This window comes from Pyxicephalus adspersus, chromosome 1, assembly GCF_032062135.1.
Source record: "Pyxicephalus adspersus chromosome 1, UCB_Pads_2.0, whole genome shotgun sequence".
Lineage (NCBI taxonomy): Eukaryota > Metazoa > Chordata > Amphibia > Anura > Pyxicephalidae > Pyxicephalus > Pyxicephalus adspersus.
The window spans coordinates 81371074-81389957 of record NC_092858.1 but is presented as its reverse complement, the minus strand read 5'-3'; the positions used below and the strand labels follow the sequence as shown (position 1 = coordinate 81389957).

At 34.7% G+C, this 18884-nt stretch overlaps 1 protein-coding gene across 1 annotated transcript in view; it reads right to left on the bottom strand.

Annotated features, from left to right (window-relative positions):
* Nucleotides 1-18884, bottom strand: part of GALNT17 (polypeptide N-acetylgalactosaminyltransferase 17) — a 168971-nt gene that overhangs the window by 99222 nt on the left and 50865 nt on the right. Inside the window, exons 2-3 of the mRNA XM_072415930.1 lie at nucleotides 15244-15427; nucleotides 9953-10119 (exon numbers count right to left, since the gene is read on the bottom strand). Of these exons, the coding sequence (XP_072272031.1) occupies nucleotides 9953-10119; nucleotides 15244-15427 (351 nt within the window). The remainder of the gene's footprint in view (nucleotides 1-9952; nucleotides 10120-15243; nucleotides 15428-18884) is intronic.

The window sequence follows — 18884 nt, the reverse complement described above, 5'->3', positions numbered from 1 at the left end:
TTCTGTGAATCCTGCTCCAGCTCTATCATTGGGTCCTCAGAGAATGTCCTTCCCTGGATTCACTAAATATTGGAACGGACAACAGGCTTTGTCTATGTGATCCAATTTTGAACGTCTGATTTCCAGACCATTGTAAAAGCCTCTCATAGGGCCGACCTGTTTAAGTTTGAGCAGAGGGCGGTGAAGGTGGTCCTTAAAGTGATGATTTAGCAGGCCTGCCTATGGTCTAATATGAAATTTTTGCAGCCTATGCCTGACTTAATTACAATCCTCTATGGAGGGCCAGGAAAATAGCATAAGAGATGATCTCTTCCACTTTGGTCAGACCTGTGAAATCTCTGGAAAGCTAGGATATGTTTGGAACAAGATACGCTCCTCAGTTGCTGGGAAATATCCTGGCATGCTGTAATTGGTTATAGTCTTTCCGCAATCTTATAATGTTGTGGTGGACTAGTCAACACTTTCGCTCCCAATGGTCAACATATGCAGAGCTAACTGCTCTTGGCTCAAATTGGTATAGCCTGTTGTCTGCTTTAAAAACCACTGGGGCTATCTATATTGGAACTGCTGGAGAAACTAGTTGAATAATTTGGCTCTTTCACTGTTGTGGATATATCATTTCATTGTGAGCATATTCAACATAACATTGAATGCAGTCAACCTCAAGTAGTTCACATGCTTGTGACCAGTGTTTACAGTGTGCAGATATGATTTTACCTTTGTAAATATAAAACACCTCTCAAAGAGCTTGTTTTACTTTATCTGTTCTCTTGACAACATGATTTATTCTCACTCTGTAGATTCATGTATGGTGATGGGTATTAAAGCAAATATTGCTTGGTGGGACATGTTTGAAATATCTGTGTATGGTTTGCAGAATGAATGCCAAGAGAGTTAAAATATAAAAGGACCAACCAATGAGTTTTTTTTCCAGCATTCAGGATTTTCCAAATGTACCTATTAAGCTATATGTAAAGATCTAATAGTAATATCTCAGACTCACATTTTATTTATGTAAAATATATATAGCTATATATGTAAAATGTTAAACAAATCAGCCATTGATCAGTGATAAAGAATACAAAAACAAAGAGGCACATGGAATCTTGCTGTGCATCCATGAATATTTATAGAGAATTGCTTATAAAAAAATTGTGATATTACAAATGTTAATTTATCTCTTTCTGATATTAGACAAGTTCATTTATCTACCTATGCCTCGGGCACCTGCAGTTTGCAAGATATATTGGAGGTTACTGCAGGTAATGTCAGAACTATATGATGAATAATATTGTTTTCAACTATATTGTTAATGCTTGTAAGATTTGTGCGTTAGAAGGAAATATTTGCATTCAACATTTAAAATGCAGCTTTTTTAGATTCATGAAATGAGTGAATACAAAATTTTATGAAATTTAAGGCCAAAAATCAAAACCTAAATATATATTGTACTGGTTTTATTTTCTTTTTTAAAAATTTGGATGTTCCATGATGTTACATTCTTATATTATAGTTGCTCTTTTTGGTAGTAACCAAATTGAAATCCTAAAGAAGAAAATGTGAAGAATGCCCTTTCAGTCTATTGCTGCTGTAGGGTTCCAAACACGTACTGATCCCTAATACTGTTCCTTAAATTTACCTCAATTTTGTTTAGCTGGCCAAACTAGACAGAAATTCAGATTCAAAATAACAACTCTAAATCAACATATATCTTGATAACTACATGGCTGGCAAGGAGGGCAATAACCATGTGTCTTTTAACTGTAGATGGTAAGCAGCCCACTGTGTACATGTTGGCCTATGATTTGTTATGGTATACAGCAGACATAACATTCAATGTTTTTATTAGTTACTATAGGTCAGTTGAGCCTTAGAGTTAGTTGGTATTATATTAACATAGGCAACTCTGTGTACTAGGAACCTATGTAACGCGCCATTGGTTGTCTTTTCTGCATGTCCTTGATCTGCCATGGGTCAGGCTTCTGGAGTTTGGACAAATGGCTCTTTGCCCTCTATTATACACATGTGCTGGTTACCAGAGTAAATATCGAAAGCATTCTCTTCCAAATAGGAATTTCCTCTTTATTAAAAAATAAAAAGTGATTATATTGTATAACGTATTAAATGCATTGCTTCTGGCGTAAATCTACCTTTGGTAAAACAAATTTATAATTACTATGGAGATTGAAATCAAACACACGTAGTTGCAGCTCTTTGCAGAAGTTCTCCTACTTAACTTCGAGCTGCAATTTTTGTGATCTCAAAAGCAGCTGTAAAACTGCTTTTCTTAACCATGTGTTTTCCACTCATCGGCACTGGACAGAAGGGTCAGCAGCGAGGTATTCTGGTATATAATGATTGACAGCCGTGCATTTCAAGATGGAAGAGCCAAGTTACCTTATATGAACTCATTTTGTATGCAGTCAAAAGATATACGTGCAAATAACAGACAACGATCATAAAAGTTATTTGTTCTTTCTGTTTATTAATCAAATGTTAGCAGGCTACTGGTGACATATATCTGTGTCTACCATGCTTTTCTTCCCTAGAAGCTGTTGTGTTGTGTGTCTTCAAGCTACATATCTGCCATAATTATTACAAATGTCAAGGGGGAATGTGAATGAGGCACTAGCATTGCAGATCCCTTAGCGTTTGCTGTCACTGGCAATCATCTAGAAACCAAACCAGACACAAAGTAACACATAGAACAATGACAGGTTCACTGGACAAAAACTCTGAAAATAATATATATCTTTCTGAAGTTACAAATATTGTTTTACATTTTTCTGCAAAAAAGGACTCAACATTATGAACTGTAAATGAGGTCACCTCTTCTCTTCTATATAAATATAAATATTGTAGTAAACAGAAAAAAAACCTATCATGGCACATTCAGGGGGTATTGGGCATAAAAAATCTCAATCTTTCCTAGAAAAGGGATTAAAAGGCCTGGATAAGGTCATTGGTAATTATGTTTCTGCAGAATTGCAACCACCTATTTGGGATCCAGGCCTGGAGTGTTCTGGAAGGAATCAGTGTCCAGGAAGCTAAATTTGGTGTTTGTGCTGTGAATTACATTGATGCCCTATATGAAAAATCCTGGATTTTGCTGTGTTTTTTTTTTTATTTTTTTTGCATAAAAGTGGGCAGAGCACCCTGAAATTGAACAAACGTCTAGAATACCTCTTTGCAGTTGAACCAATCTCCCACGATATAATATATAAGTGACATTTTTATGGAATAACCATCAACGCATTTTTTGAAGGATTGCAGGTAAAGCAGAACTAAGGTTTCATATTCTAGCTTTGCAAGCAGGTAGGATTTTTATTGCAGAAGGGACAGAACTGTTAACAATTTTATTTTTCATGCATCCGTGTTCATGCTCAGCCTGGCCAACCAAGGTGACACTTGGAAGAGGGAGATGAAGATGAAGGCACCCACTATGAAGCCACTGCAAATAAAAAATTGCAATCAGTCAGCTATGTTTCATTTTTTGCAGAAGAAACATTGTCTCTTCTGCAATAAAAAGCGTGTCTTGTTAGTTTTTTTGTTTTACATTAGTGCTGCTTTAAGACCACAAGCTGCAGTCACTTCCATTTATTCCCTCCTCTCCCTCCAGAATTATGCTTTACTAACCCAAATGATGATAAAGAACTTGTAATTACCACCAAATTTAGGTCTGTTTTCTAAAAGTTTTATTTTGTCTATGCTGTGCCCCTATGTAATTAGAAGGCTTTTGCAATTGTTGATAAAAGCAATATAATTCTATCACACATTTACAGAAATTTTGTTCCTCTCTAAGGCTGCTTTGATTTTACACATTTTGTTGCCATAATTTATGTATTTTGAAAAACAAAACAGTTGAAATCATGTTCACAGCTATTAGCCTGTGGCACCTAACTGACAAAATAACTAGCAATCAAGAGGCACTAGTGAAAGCACTTTAGAGTTGCAAACACTCTTTCACGTAATTTGCTAGGACATGCAATGCATTTAAATTGTTTTTATGAACCTTAAAAAAGCCTCCACACAATAACAGCTTGTTGGACATCTGCAAAACATCTTCAGGTTGACTCTAATGTGGAATTACTTATATAACAATACAAATATTCTTTAAAAAAATGAAAAGAAAAAATATGTAGGAAACAACCAATAATAACCCAATTTACCTTATATAAATGTCTTACAAAACTCTAATGGAAGAAAATAATAAAGTTGTTTTCTCAAGTATTACACATTTTCAAATTGGCTTAAAAAAATCCATGAATCTTAGGCAAATGTGGGCATCTGCAGTGAAAGTATTGACCCCTGAGTGCTTGGTCTACATATTATCACTGCTAAATGTTTCATCTAAACAATATATGTAATGATCTGTGATCCTTCTTTATATTAAAGTAGATCTCAGGTAAAACAAAAATCTGATTTCTTGTTCATACTGTTCTGTGTTGTAACACATAAGGTTCATCTTTAGTATAAAAAACTCCAAATATTCATCATGTCCATGTGTTCTGAAATACACTTATTCTAATAATTGGATTTATACTTAGGCTACGTACACACTTGCAATGGTTCTTGTCTGATAATCGGCTCAGGGCCGATATCGTATGAAAATCTGGCGTGTGTACAGCGCCCGTCGTCCATCGTCCGAACGACGGTCTTAGCAGATCCACAAAAGATGGATGATGAATGATCGTAATGGAAATGAAGGGGGAGAGTGCGCAGCGGGGTGCTGCTCTGTAGTTTCCCCCCCCCCCTCCATACAGCATAACAAAGCTGTATGTACAGCACTCCTTCATGCATCGTTTGCAGTCATTTGTCGTTGGAAAGTATCGTGAAAGATCCTTTTTAACAACAATTATTGCATGTGTGTACCCAGACTTTGTTCTGCACATTTCTGTCTTCTAAGACTCACTATTGGACATTAAACCTGACCATCATAGCAATGGGCAAATGGTGAGGTCTAGGTAAGTAAAATGGGTGTAGCTCATATCCTGAGCAATTAATTCAGGATGTAATGGTATTTCAACAGTTCAGATGTAACATATTACAGCGCTGCATATTATGTTGGCGCTATATACACTGTTTAATAATAATAATATTTTAGAGCAGCTAAGAAATCTTGGCACCAAGGATGCTTCCTTTGAGGAGAGACCTGACATGCCAACACCTGAAGGTGCCTGTGTGGTGCAATTGTTGGAATAAGTAAATAAAATATACTTAAGGGTTGCGTTGTTTTTGGATCTGAAAATACTCTCTCCTCTATAATCTATTATTAATGCTGCAGCCAGACTTATCCATCCTTCCCACCACTTCTCTTTTGCTGCATCTCTTTGTAGTTCTCTTCATTGGATTCCATTGCACTTTAGAATTCAAGCCCTTGTGCTTTGCCTTCAAATTGCTCAACAGTTCTTGTCCCACTTACCTTTATGAGCTGGTAGAAAAATACTCAAGCTGCTCTCTTCGCTCCTCCAATGACCTATTAATAACTTCCTCATTTATAACCTTGTCACTGCAAGATTTTTGTAAACCTGCCCTGACTCTCTGTAATGGTCTTTCCTGTCCTGTTCAGCTTGCTCCTACTTTCTGCTTCTTAAAAAGAGCACTCAAAACCCATGCCCCCTAAAACCCTTACTACTTCCTACCATTCTGAATCCCCCCTCCAATTGTGTGATACTTCCCCTACTTTTTAGATTGTAAGCTCTTTGGGGCAGGGTCCTCTCTTCCTCCTGTGTCACTGTCTGTATCTGTCTGTCATTTGCAATCCTGTTTATTATTAATATTATTAATAATAATACTAACATAAAACATCAGAGTCACACACATATTATACAAATCAATGTGTGTTAATGCAGTTATGTTTGATTAATACATATGTATGTTCAGCTTCCTACTTTGCAGTGCTTTACAATGGTTCTGACATTTTTTAGTCTGGATAGAGGATTTCCTTGTTGCCCTTCTGTAAGAGATTTGGATTCTATCACATAAATCAATGGGTTCTAATGATAAGTGGGATTTCAATATGTTATGAAAAAGCTCAATAATTTCTTATTTTAACATGTACACTAGTTACAAATATCATTACCATAAAGAAAAAAGAGAACTGAAAAAAAGGAACTATATACATTTGCTACATTTTGACAAAAAAGTGGAACTCAAAGCAAACAGCAAAATACACATATTGGTTTACTGTTTGCCTTCCAAAGCATTTTTTATTGTCAGCTAGCACACCTCTGGTATTTAGGGAAATTACTAATATCTGGTGTAGCATTACAGAAGCTCAAGAACCAAATGATTGGCTGCAAAATTACGAATTCTTTGTCAGGAAAAGAAGCTCTGTAAATCATGTACTAGAAAAGTGGGTATTTATTTTCCTCCATGTAAAAAGTAATGCTATAAAGGTGATTTTCTTGTTAAACTCATAAAAAATAAATTTTTAATCATAATAATGTAATTATTATGATTAAAAATTATTATAGATTATTATTATAATAATCTCCAATCAGAAAAAAATGTATTGTTACTTAATTTGGTCATATTATATGATTTATAAGAAAAATTCTCCTCCAACCATTGCACTAAAATCTTTGTATTTTCCCAGTCTTTGCCACAACCTTCTGCGAAGCATTTTACACTCAAGCTGTTTGCATGTTCTGTGCAACGCATTGGTGGTTTTGTATTAGACATCATTTACCCTTTATTGATCCTCATTAAATTTACAGTAATGAAAAATCACTGTGTAATATTTCACTTTCTTGCCTTCATGTGTCAGATCAGATGTGCTCATATGCCTGTCAGCTGTGACAGAAATAAAATTACTCATGTGGCTGGTCACATATTCAGTGCCATTAAAACCATTGGATGAAGAAATAGGTACAATGAACGATGTAGTCCTTATATCAGTTTAAATACAAGCTTTAACTTCCTATTATACATGTTAAAAAACAAATGGGCAATAAAAGCAAAATATTAATATTTAGGAATACTTTTTCTCTTGATTTTTTTCCTTCCCTGGACTGTGCCTAATGACAGTTTGCAATTGTACTGTTTGCCCTAGGGCTGGTGAGCTGTCTATTCTTCTGTTTTTTGTGATTATTTCTTATATAATTTTTACTTTTATGTAGACATAACTGATCCCAAAACTTTAAAAACAGAAGAAAACATTTATCAGTGTAAAGTACTATATGAACAGACAAATACTGCAAATATTGCAAAATGCCCAAATCAATTCTCCTACTTAATAACCCCCTAGTGTTCTAATTCTGTCTGTATTTTCACGCAAAAAGTGTTACAATTTTTTGCATGGAAATTTATTTTACATTGTAGGCCTATAAAAAAAATAAAAAAAATAGTAAAACATGTAATATAAATGTACAGTACCATGTATAAAAAAAAAAATATATATATATATCTATATATATATATATATATTAATATGTAATAATAATATTATTATATAATATTAATAATTTATTAAAATTATATATATATTATATAAAGATTTCTTTGTATTGAAATCGAGTTAGTTTGTATTGAATCCAATACAAAATTATTTGAATTTTCCTGCTGTTCCTCCTGCCCGCACCAACACATGCACTGACGTCCCTGGTAAACCCCAGATAACGTCGCTGCAGTCGCCGGTTGAAGGTCGAAGGAAGAAGATGTGTCCCAAAGACCTGCAGGGACCAGCAGGGTGCCGAGGGATGCCAACGGAACAAGGTAAGTGTTTTTTTTTTTTAATGTTTTTAGCGACCTGGAGTGTGACTTGGGATTACCGCTTTTAGCGTGTAAAATCCATGGTGGAAAACCACACAGTTGGCAGCTCCTAGGAGCATGTCAAAATGCTGCTATGGCCAGAACTAGCAAACTGACACTTTAAGTAGAAACCAGGTCAAATGCAAATTGTCTCTTGGGATCCTCATTGTCATCTGCCAATTGTTTCCCATCCATTCCCATTCGAGTAATGGGACCATGGTTGTGCCCATGGCAGAACTCTGCAGCTCACTGTGCATCTGAAATGGCCTTAAGATTATTCACAAGTGAAAAAGACAGTTGCCAATTTTCCCAGTAGTAGACGTCCCAAAAGGTTCACCCCAAAGGCAGACCTTGCAATGTTCAGAAAAATTGCAAAACACCCAAGAGAGTACAAAGAAGAAGAAGAACAGAAGAACATGTCAGCCAGAAGAACATGTCAGCACAGTTGGACCTGTCTTGGGGTCTATGCAGTGACCGCCTAGGGAAGGCCTAGCTCATTTACATAAAATTAGATCTTGCTTGCTCGTTTACTTCTTGAGTGTTGCTTCTCTATTTAAAGCTGGTTGCGCTTGACACCAATTTGGGAGTAAGAAAGAGCTTGAACAAGAAGACAGTTTAGAGTTTGTCATGTTGATGTCTTCAAATTGAGCAAATTTTGGATACAGAGACTGTCTTAGGAGTGAAACAATGTGCAGTACTGGTTGCTTATGGCATTCTGCACCCGAACCCTCCTAGTTAGTGAAATACCAGAAAAAAGGATGCAGTGGTTGAGGCAAGAGATGATGAAAGCATGTACTAGGACTTTGTATTTTGCTGATGATGGTCAGGTGGAAATGGTGTGACCTAGTATTCTAGATGTGGAGAGTGAAGGTGAGTGTGCAAAGTCAAAAGTCACACTACGACATTGTGGTTGCAATTTGAGTACATTACAGTGTTACTTACAGTTAAAATGAAGGGGGGAAGTTGCTTAGTTAAGTCCAGTTGGAATTTCAGGTACCTATCTGCCATCCAGTATTTGATGAAGGACAGGCAGCATGTAACTTTCATTAAATGTCAAATTGAGGGGTAGCAAAGAGAACTGACGTCAGGGCACTGGTCATGCCACTGGGAGAAAGCTTGAGACAGCAAGGAAAAGGGTAAATACAGCAGCATATTTTGCTTCCCCTGAACACTGCAAAGACCATTTTTTATCCTTCATGGAGTTCAGCTTCAGGATATATATATATATATATATATATATATATTTTATATATATATATATATATATATATATATATATATATATATATATATATATGCCACATGTTGTTTTTGCTGGTATTTTCTGGTGTAAATTTCCTTACAAAGGATTTTAAATAAACATTAATAATTATGCACTGAAGATGAGTGTTGTCCCACACACACAAAAAAAAAAAGAAATCAGACTGACCTAGCAGTTTGTAATATTTAGTAAAGAATTACTTTTCAAGGAATACCCATTCATATGCAAGAAAACTAAAAAAAATATAAATATAAATATTTTTGTTTATATAATAAAGGGTGAATGTAACACACAGATTTTTTCCTTTTTTTTTCACGACTGGATAATTATTCTTCACACATGTATTTTCTTTTTCAAGCCTTTTTTCACTAAAAAAAAATCACTAATCACTAATTGCAAACCTCTGTTTCTCCTCAAGGCTTATTGACCCTAGTCGAATTTATAGGAATCCATCAATTGTAGGCTGGTTTGGAATGCCTAATTTTCTAGAAGGCTACCTCATTTGGTTTGCCAGTGGTCTGGTTTTCAGATTACCAGGGGAAAAGAAAGCAATATTTGTTATGACATACAGAAATAATGAAGTAACTCTTTTGCTATACTCTCTGCTATCTGGGGCACAGGTGTCTAATGAAAAGGAAGAAAAATTCTACTTCTGCTGATGACATGTCTCCTTGCAATCTAGATTTTCAGTTTCAGACCACAAAACAATTAGAAGAAAAATAGTCAAGTCAAATCAGACATACAGCTCTCATTACAGAATGTTCAGGTTCTAGTTTGCTTACTGTCAAATGATATTCTGTCACTATATGACTTCTAAATCAAAATTTCTAACATTTTAGGTAAATGCAATCCTTTAAGCAAGATCTAAAATTCTAGCATTACATTTCAACATTATTGGTTTTTATACCTGACAATCAGATGTTGTCAGATTATGCTTACCTTCATCACTGTTGTCATCCACTAGGATAATTTCCTTTAGGAGATGGACGGGTGTGTGATTTACTGCACTGTGTACCGATCGTAGAATCACTGATAGGGCTTCATTAACAAATATGAAAATGATTGATATCTGGGGAAGTTCCTTGGGGTATTTTAATTTCTTGCACCTGAAAAATATTAAATCATTACATGTAAAATGTTCTTTTTTTAGTCTAATATGCTTGCCATTTTTTCACACATATTTTTAGCTGAAGTGCTTAGTGATGCCGTTTATAGTGGTTAAAAAATTTAAACAGTGTCAAGACTGCACTCAGTATCCACTTTCAATTAGCAAACTTTATTGCACAATCAAATCCTAGAGTTATTCCACCCGTCTTCCCTTGATGCATTTTCCCTTCTTACTGGGGCCTAATTGAGGAGTAAAAAGTGTAGGGGAAAATCAGGGCATTTACGTAAACATCAATAGGAGTTCATTCTGTGCAACATGTTTACAAACACTTTTTAAGACATTGCTTTTTACAAATAGCTCTCGATCAATTCAAGTGACAGGTCCTAACATTTTTTCCTGTTACTTTACGTTTTAAACAAGAGCATACTTTTGTCCTTTAAAGCTCAGCACAACAATGGAGTCATCAGAGAACTTGCAGTATGGTGCTCTATGGTACGATGCATCTTTGTGGTGAGAGCTATGTGATGTGAGGAGTGAAACACAGGCGGCTGCATATGAGCGATTCCTCTAGATATGATTTACCCTGGCCACTGAATTTAAAATATAAGGCATTTATTTGATAAATACCATTGGTGCTGTGGTTGCTCTCTGGATCCAAAAACAAGTAATGACTCTACCACTATTGAGTATATGTTTGTTACTTTAGTTAATGTGGACATTTATATATAAATCGAATGGAAGTAAATATAAAAAAATATTTCAAAAATGTCCTCTGTATTGATTTTCAGTTTCTGTTTACCCTAACTCCTGAAGAAGTTTTCTGTATAGAAATGAAATGCGTTGAGTAAGGGTATCCCTAATGTGAATTTAACAACATGGAGAATGGTTATGACCAACACAGAACAAAATGTTTTTAGGAAATTTATAATGTATTGATTACTGTATTGTGCTATTTATGTGTTTATTATATGTTATCTTTAAATCAGGAACTGTGTAAAATGTTTCTAGATAATCTGTTTTCAATAAATGATATAAAAAGAACATTTTAGTTTAGTGGTTCATAATTTATGCCTGCAAAATCCCAATGTCTGTGTATTAATGTTTGGACGATGCTCTATACTAATGTCAATGTCGTTCATACTATTTGTCCAAAGACACAAAATGCCAGGACTACTTAATGTGCAAAAACAACAAAAATACCCTTTTTTATACATGAAATTTTCACAAAATAAACCAAATAAATTAAAAGACTTTCTTAACACAAGCCCAGCTCCACATTTTTGGACCTGGGGATACAACTATTCTTCAATCATACAAGTGCACTGTTTACACTATATGTACATTTAAAAGATTAGGGTCTCACAACACATATTTATTCATGTTCACACAGTTCAGATTTTGTTTATCTGGTGTTGTATTATTTTTGTCTTGTGAACAAGACAACATCAGATGATGACATCAGTAGGTTAATAATTATTTTTTATTTCCTGATGCCACTGACTGGTGGACTGCTATTGCTGGGGACAATTTTAATTGTTTTAAAAAAATTGAGCATGTTCGTAAAAAGATTTGTTAGCTAGAAATACTTTGTATTCGTTCCTTTATTCCAGTCTTGGTTAATTTATGTTTTTATGACATGTAACATATACTTTGTTGTTAAAAGTATTTTTAAGCAGTGTAGTTCTTTTTAAGATATGGGTTGTTTTTTTGTGTTACTATGACCTCCATACAAGTGGTTGTAATTAGAGTTGATTCATCATCCAGTGTCTAGCTCTATGTGTAGTAACTGCTGTAGCTGCTGGGTTAGAGCTTGTGCTTCAACTATGATAGCCTTACAATTGCATGCACCGTGCAGGCTAATGCATAGGATTAATAAGTAACAGTTTTATTGTATATAAAATATTTAGATGATATAACTTTTTATACAAATGCAGACTAAAACAGGAAAGTTTGGATATTATTAGATAAACTTAACAGCCTTCAATAAAAAATAGCACACTGCTGGAGGTTCCAATGCAATAAAATGTGTAGTACTGTGTATTAAAAATAAGCAAAGACTTTAAATCTAGATTTAACAGCCTAGCTGTGCCTGTACGTATTACAAGCGTCAGCAAATTTTTAGAGAACAGATCAATTATATACTAAAACAACAATATTTTCCTGCTGGAGATAACTATCTAAAGTTTAGTGCATTTTATTGATTACTTACTTCATTACCGCATGCAGCTATAAATTTCAAATCCTATGTTTGCTGGGCCAAGAAATATTCTAATGTTTATTGACTCTGAGATACTGTAACAGAATGAGGATGTTATTCTGTTTGTCAGCTACACCTAGTAACAAAACTGGATCTTCTTATAAAACCAGTATTACTGAATATAACAAAAATTGGGGTAAATTTGAGTGTGTTTAAATTGCATCCTTTACCCTCAAAAATAAAATGAATGAAATTGAAAATAAATATAAAAATTCCTAGGCCCTTTAATTGATTCTGGCTCACTAACCTGGTGTAGAGGATGATGTTACTGGCCCTTTTTGTTGGATTATGGTAATGTTGAGAATCCTAATATGCTGCTGCTTGTAATGTCATCTGTACCCACATCATGATAAAGGGCCCAGAATACAAGGTAGGAATACTTTCTACATTTTCCTTTGAATGTTATATTTTTGTTATAGCTTGCACTTTGAATTTTTACAAGTAACGTGGAGATGTTTCATTCAAGGTTCTCTTTAAATAAACATCCTTTGAACTTTGGTTTCTGTTGGGAAGAGAACATTCTGTACTGATCAACATATAATTGTTTCTCCACAATTCTGAGCTGTTACTAGACCACTACAAATGTGTCTCATGCTGTTTTGGTAAAGTAAATGGGGCCCCTCTGGGAGAATTACTGTTATGTATATTAAAAACCAAACACTATACATGTATGTTACTTTGTATCCAAGAACCAATAAAATACCAATGTACATGTATTTTATTAATTTATATTAAGAAAGTTATAAAAGGTTTGAAAAGCATTGAGATTCTAATACCTCCAAGTAATAAAACTAAAACTGTGCCGTTTTGCTGTTTTAGCCCTTAGTTGAGTTACTACCAAGGTTAAGAGTTTCTTCTATAATGAAGAGTCTATTCTCTTACACACTGCCTAGCAATGCCTATTTTCTTTCATCCATGGCTGCCATATCTTGGTTGGCAGATACATTTTTTGCTTCAAAATTCTGTGATTATTTGCTGTACTCTATAGGTTGTGTCTTTTTTGTAGATTCCTGATAACAAGTTGAATTCTCTTGTCAGTGTCTCTTCTATTCACCGTTACATTTACTTCAAGCTTTCACCTTGAATAGAGATAGATCAGACTCGAACAATGCTGATGTTATTACGAACCTCCTTAATGTCTACTGCAATTAAAGATAGCATTATTCTCCCACAAGGTAAAAGCCTCTGTGTCTGTTGTGGGAACTATGTGCTTAGTCTAGTTAATATTTGGGGAGGAAGAGGTGAGCGTATTATTTACTGCTACAAAACATTTTGTTTTCTGCAAGTACAAAAAAAATACAGGTTCTTCTGAGGCATGAGTGGGCAATTTATGTATCCTAAATAAGAAAAGATTTTGAATCAGCAAGTGTATAACAACAGATTCTGTTTTCTTTTTTAAAGGACTTCAATAGTTACAGACTAAGTAACCATAAGGGCTCTTTCGGACCCATGGTGTCAAACCGCATGGCTCACAGCTTCTGGGCACACAAACAACTGCTGCTGTGTGGCTGGGCTGACTTGTATGCGACTGTGGCCATGACACAGATCTTCTACACTTCCAAAATCAACATTTTCTTTTGGGAAACCACACATTGATCCTCAGCCGTGTCAGCCACATGCAGAAATGGGTCCAAAACTCTTCCATTTACTTGGGAGAGTTTGGGACCAGTGTTCAGCCTGTGGCAGACCAGTGCGTCTTACTACGGGTCTGAAATGGCCCTTACTATGCAATGTGCAGCCAGACTCAGGGGAGTCAGTAGCACTGTTCCATTAGCAACAAAATCAATGTTTGCCTGTGGAGTGGGAGATGGGGGTGAGATATAGATGTTATACCTTGGTTCAGCAAGCAGGGCTAGTTAAACGTCTTACATATAGAAGCTGAAAAAGGGGCATGTATTGCAGAGAAATGATAAATTGTTTGGGGTTTTTTTTCCTGGCATACATTTGACTTTGAAACAAATTTAGTCTTGCCATTATTTCATGACAGGTCACTTAGACCTATCATCAGAGAACTAAAGGCTTTTAATGGTGAACTCTACTGAAAAAAGTATTAGTTTGGCTCTCTGAACCCAACCTGGTTTTAATACCTCAAATTTCTAACTATGAACAACTATATACATACATTTTATTGTTATTTATTAGTTATTGTTGTTATTTATTTTGACGGATATGTGCTTTGAGGCGATCATTCTTATCATTACTTTACTACTAAATTAGTCACTGACAGGTATATATCTTGTGTGTACAAAACAAACACATAAGGCACAGAAGTATGGTGACAAAAATAGCTCCATTCTTACACTCTTTCATAGTTTATGTTTTAGGTTTGGTATGATCTATTATTTCTATTAGAATCAATATATGTACAGTATGTTAGGGTTTTTAGGTTACTGAATATAAATAAAAACTAAACATTGACAGCATGTTAAGGAGAGCGGTCATAAGCAGGAATTTAGTTCCACTGATTTAGGGAACATAGGCATACTATCCCTTTTCTTTTCTCAGGTTTTAATTATGCTTCTTATAATATTAAAGCATTTAATTAAACATAACTCAACCCTAAAAGATCATGTAAATTGCGGAATACCAGTCCTTATATGTAGTGATTTCTTAGGTTTCTTATATCAGGCTAAGAACATTTTTAGCAGGTATAGAACTAATTTGGTGGTCATACCAACAATAAAAAGTCCTTATTTTGGTATGTAAACTGATACCTAGAAGCTTTAAACAATTTAATCTTAGTTGTGTAAACTGCTAATTTCATCACACACTTTTTTTTTCTTTTGCCATTCTCTTCTTGTTAATCCATTCCACAATTTAGAGGTATTTCAATAAACAGCAAACATTGCTAATTTTCAGACTTACTTAGTTGGTCTGTAGTCTGGTATAGCTCGATCCAGTGATATTTTTTCACTGAGGTAGGAATTATAGCCATATTTTTCATGTGGTCCTTTGGCTTTCTCTTCTTCTTCAGGGGTAAGTGTAGCTGGAAGTCCACCTTTTCCTCGGCCACCGTAGCCTTCAATAAGCCCAAGTGATTTTGACAGACCTTTCAAAAAGAAAAAAGAAAGTATTACTCGTAACCATCTAAATACTAGACCATGGGTCCTCAATTCAGTGCTCAGTTTTAGTATTTCTCAACAATAAATAAACTGAAAGATGGTTTATAAAAAGTTGGTCAAAGTTAAGTTGAGGGTCCCCGCAATAAAGGCAGAACAGCGTTTATTATTTTATAATTTTAATAAACTTCATATTTGTATCTGGAGATTTCAATACAAGAGTTAATTGCAGGTAGTCCCTGGGTTAAGGACATCCGACATACGGATACCTCCTAGATACGAACGGGGTTTCCCTGCTCGCTGTGTGGAGAATGGAGGCTGGAGGGGGGCAGATTGCATGACTTACAGAAGAAATCTTTTGCCAAACACAGCTGAGGTTGTGGGTGATCTTAGAGGTGAGCTCTTTCTGCAGCATCTTGTAACTCTTTAATGACCAAGACAAAATCTCCAGTTGTTTCTTTTGGCATATCAAATCACAGCTTGCTCCAGAAGTTAATGAATGTCTAGGCTGCATAAAGATGTTTTATTTTTTTTGATTAGTTTGTGATTTACAGTGAGTATTTTATACAGTAACTGACACCACGCTGCCTAATAATATGTTGAGACAAACATCTGTCCTAATTGCATCTATTAAAATAATGTATCTGTTCTGACTTACATACAAATTCAACTTAGATATTCCCCACTAATTCAGAAGAACATTGACATGCTGCATTGAATACTCAAATACTGCAATAAAAAACAATAAAGAATTTTTAAATACATGTGAAAATTTACTTTGGAAAGTATATGGTCACATAAGTTATTATTAGGGTTAATCAGTGCTTTTAAAAAAAAAAAATTGAAATATGTAAAGGAAAAATAATTTGCTTAAATATGATTGACAAGTAAAGGTAAAATTATTCACTGAGCTATTTACGTGCTAAAAATTATTAGTTGATTTTTTGACTGTTTAAAAAACATTTATTATAATTAAGAAAATCATGTTTAATGAATCTTACTAAGTGAGGAATTCATATTCCTTTATTATTCATCATCCCCATCTCATATCATAAAGCGCAACAATCATTTTAAAGACTTTGGGACATTTTGCCATAATATTGATTAAGGGAGTAAAGAATGATTTTTTATGTGCCTCTAAGTGGTTGCCAAAAACTTAAATATGTTTCAGTATTTCGATTTGCATGCACTCAGAAGTGTGGTTAATTCTAAAGTCTGATTTTACTGTTGTTTTTTTTATGTATATATTTCAAATATTGTATTGTAGATAAAATAAGGGATCAAATTAAAAGTATTGTAAAAGTAAACTTTTTCATACAACCATATTACTTGTGAATATCCCTATATTTATAATGGAAATTAATTTATAATACCATTGTATACACAACTAAGCTACATTAGGTGTATTACTGAAATATATGACAGAACATTTTATATTGATTTACTGCACTTCACATGAGCTGTACCAGAAACTCATTATTGGTGAATAAATAGATTTTTGTGATTTGTTGGTTACTTCATTTTTATCTGTGCTCATCTTTGTGATTCACACATGACATGACAAGCTGCTAAAATATAAAATACATATTTTCTGTAAAACAAAGGGAGAAATGGATGCAGTTACTAGTAATTACCATTTTACTATTGCTAATGGCATGTATTCCTGAATGATCTGAAAATAATGTAAATGAGATGTTTTAGCTAGAAGCTATGTGCCTTGGCGCAGCCATGTAGAAAAATTGTACAGATTTATTTTGATGATCCCTTTAGCCAGTAATGCTGTGCATCTACTAAGTAATAACCTAGTAAGTAATAATTTTGACAGTTTTAGTATGTAGATAGTAGCACAAGATTTAAATAATGCTTTATTTTCAAACAGAAATACATAACAAATCCAAATTGTAAAGGATTAAAGGATAGTTACTGTACACACATCAGACATTTTTATCATTTAAATGTTCTTTGCTTCCAAATGAAAAAAAAAAGTATCTTGTTTAATGAATCATTAAAATATGATGTTTTAGTTTGCTGCCAATATCTTTGAACTGTGATTGGTCAGCTAAACCTGTGAGGTAATCAACCTATATCTTTAGGTATTCTTACAGAGACTAGATGTAGCAAAACATTTTTGATCTGTGTATTCATGTTGCCTAACCTTGATACTATGTTATTACACCTATGATTACTGGAATAGCTGGATGGGCTTATAGTCATATGTGATCCCAACCCACCATTTCCTTGCTTTAGTTCTATACGCATCTCATGTTGCTATCGATCGTGTAATTTTCTGTAAGAAACACTACTAAAGATACAGGTAGTCCCCAGGTTAAGGACATCCAACATACAGACGCCTCCTAGATACGAACAGGGCTTCCCAGCTGCGCGCTGTGTGCAGAAGGCTTGATGGGGGGAGGGGCGGTTCGCATGACTTGCTCATTCTGCAAGCTCTTGTAACTCTTTAATGACCAAGACAAACTCTGCAGTTGTTTCCTTCTGCATATCAAAGCACAGTTTGCTCTAGATGGTAATCAATGTCTACGCTCTATAAAGATTTTTCTTTGCTTTGTTTGTGATTAACTCACAGTGAGGATTTCATACAGTAACTGACACCACGCTGCCTAATACTATATTGAGACAAACATCAGTCCTGATTGCATTTTATAAAATAATGTTCATGTTCTGACTTACTAACAAATTCAACTTAAGAACAAACCTACAGTCCCTATCTTGTATGTAACCTGAGGACTACCTGTAATCCTTGTCTGCCCACTACTGCTTCCTGAGCATTTTTTTTAGTTAATATTGTAGGCTTATCATATTGATGGGCCAAAAGTAATGTGTATAAGGCAAACATTACTGAAAACTCCAGCACTATTCAGATGCTTCAAAATTTTAGAGGTTCCTGCAAGCATGTGCAGATGACTTAGTTGGCTTATATTCATGCCTGCAGCAGGATTTTTTTTTTAACAGTCTCCAAAATATACCTAATGTGTCAGGGTACCAGTTTAGCACACTAAGAATATGCTCTGCCTATAACAACCATGGCTAAGGTTCATATACAGAGACTAGTATCAGTATGGAAAGGTGGCCCCTAGATTTGTTATCTACCTGCCATAGTAAAATAATGAATCAGTACATAAAAACGGGAATATTGGTTAAAAAAAAAAAACAACAGACCTACAAGGTTGGTAGTTATTGAAACATGGATTTGCAGATTGCTGAATTGGAGGTTACATGCTACTAGAATTAATTTTATTACATTATGTCCTGAATATATTTCTTCCTCTTTGAATATATGGGTACAGGTGCCGACATTCAGTCACTTCAAAACCTACATAGCAGAGAATGGTACATCATCCCCACTTCTAAAGGGAGATTTTAAACCTTATCCAAAAAGTGGTATAAAGAACATGTACCAAAACTTATATAATGCATGTCACAGAGTAT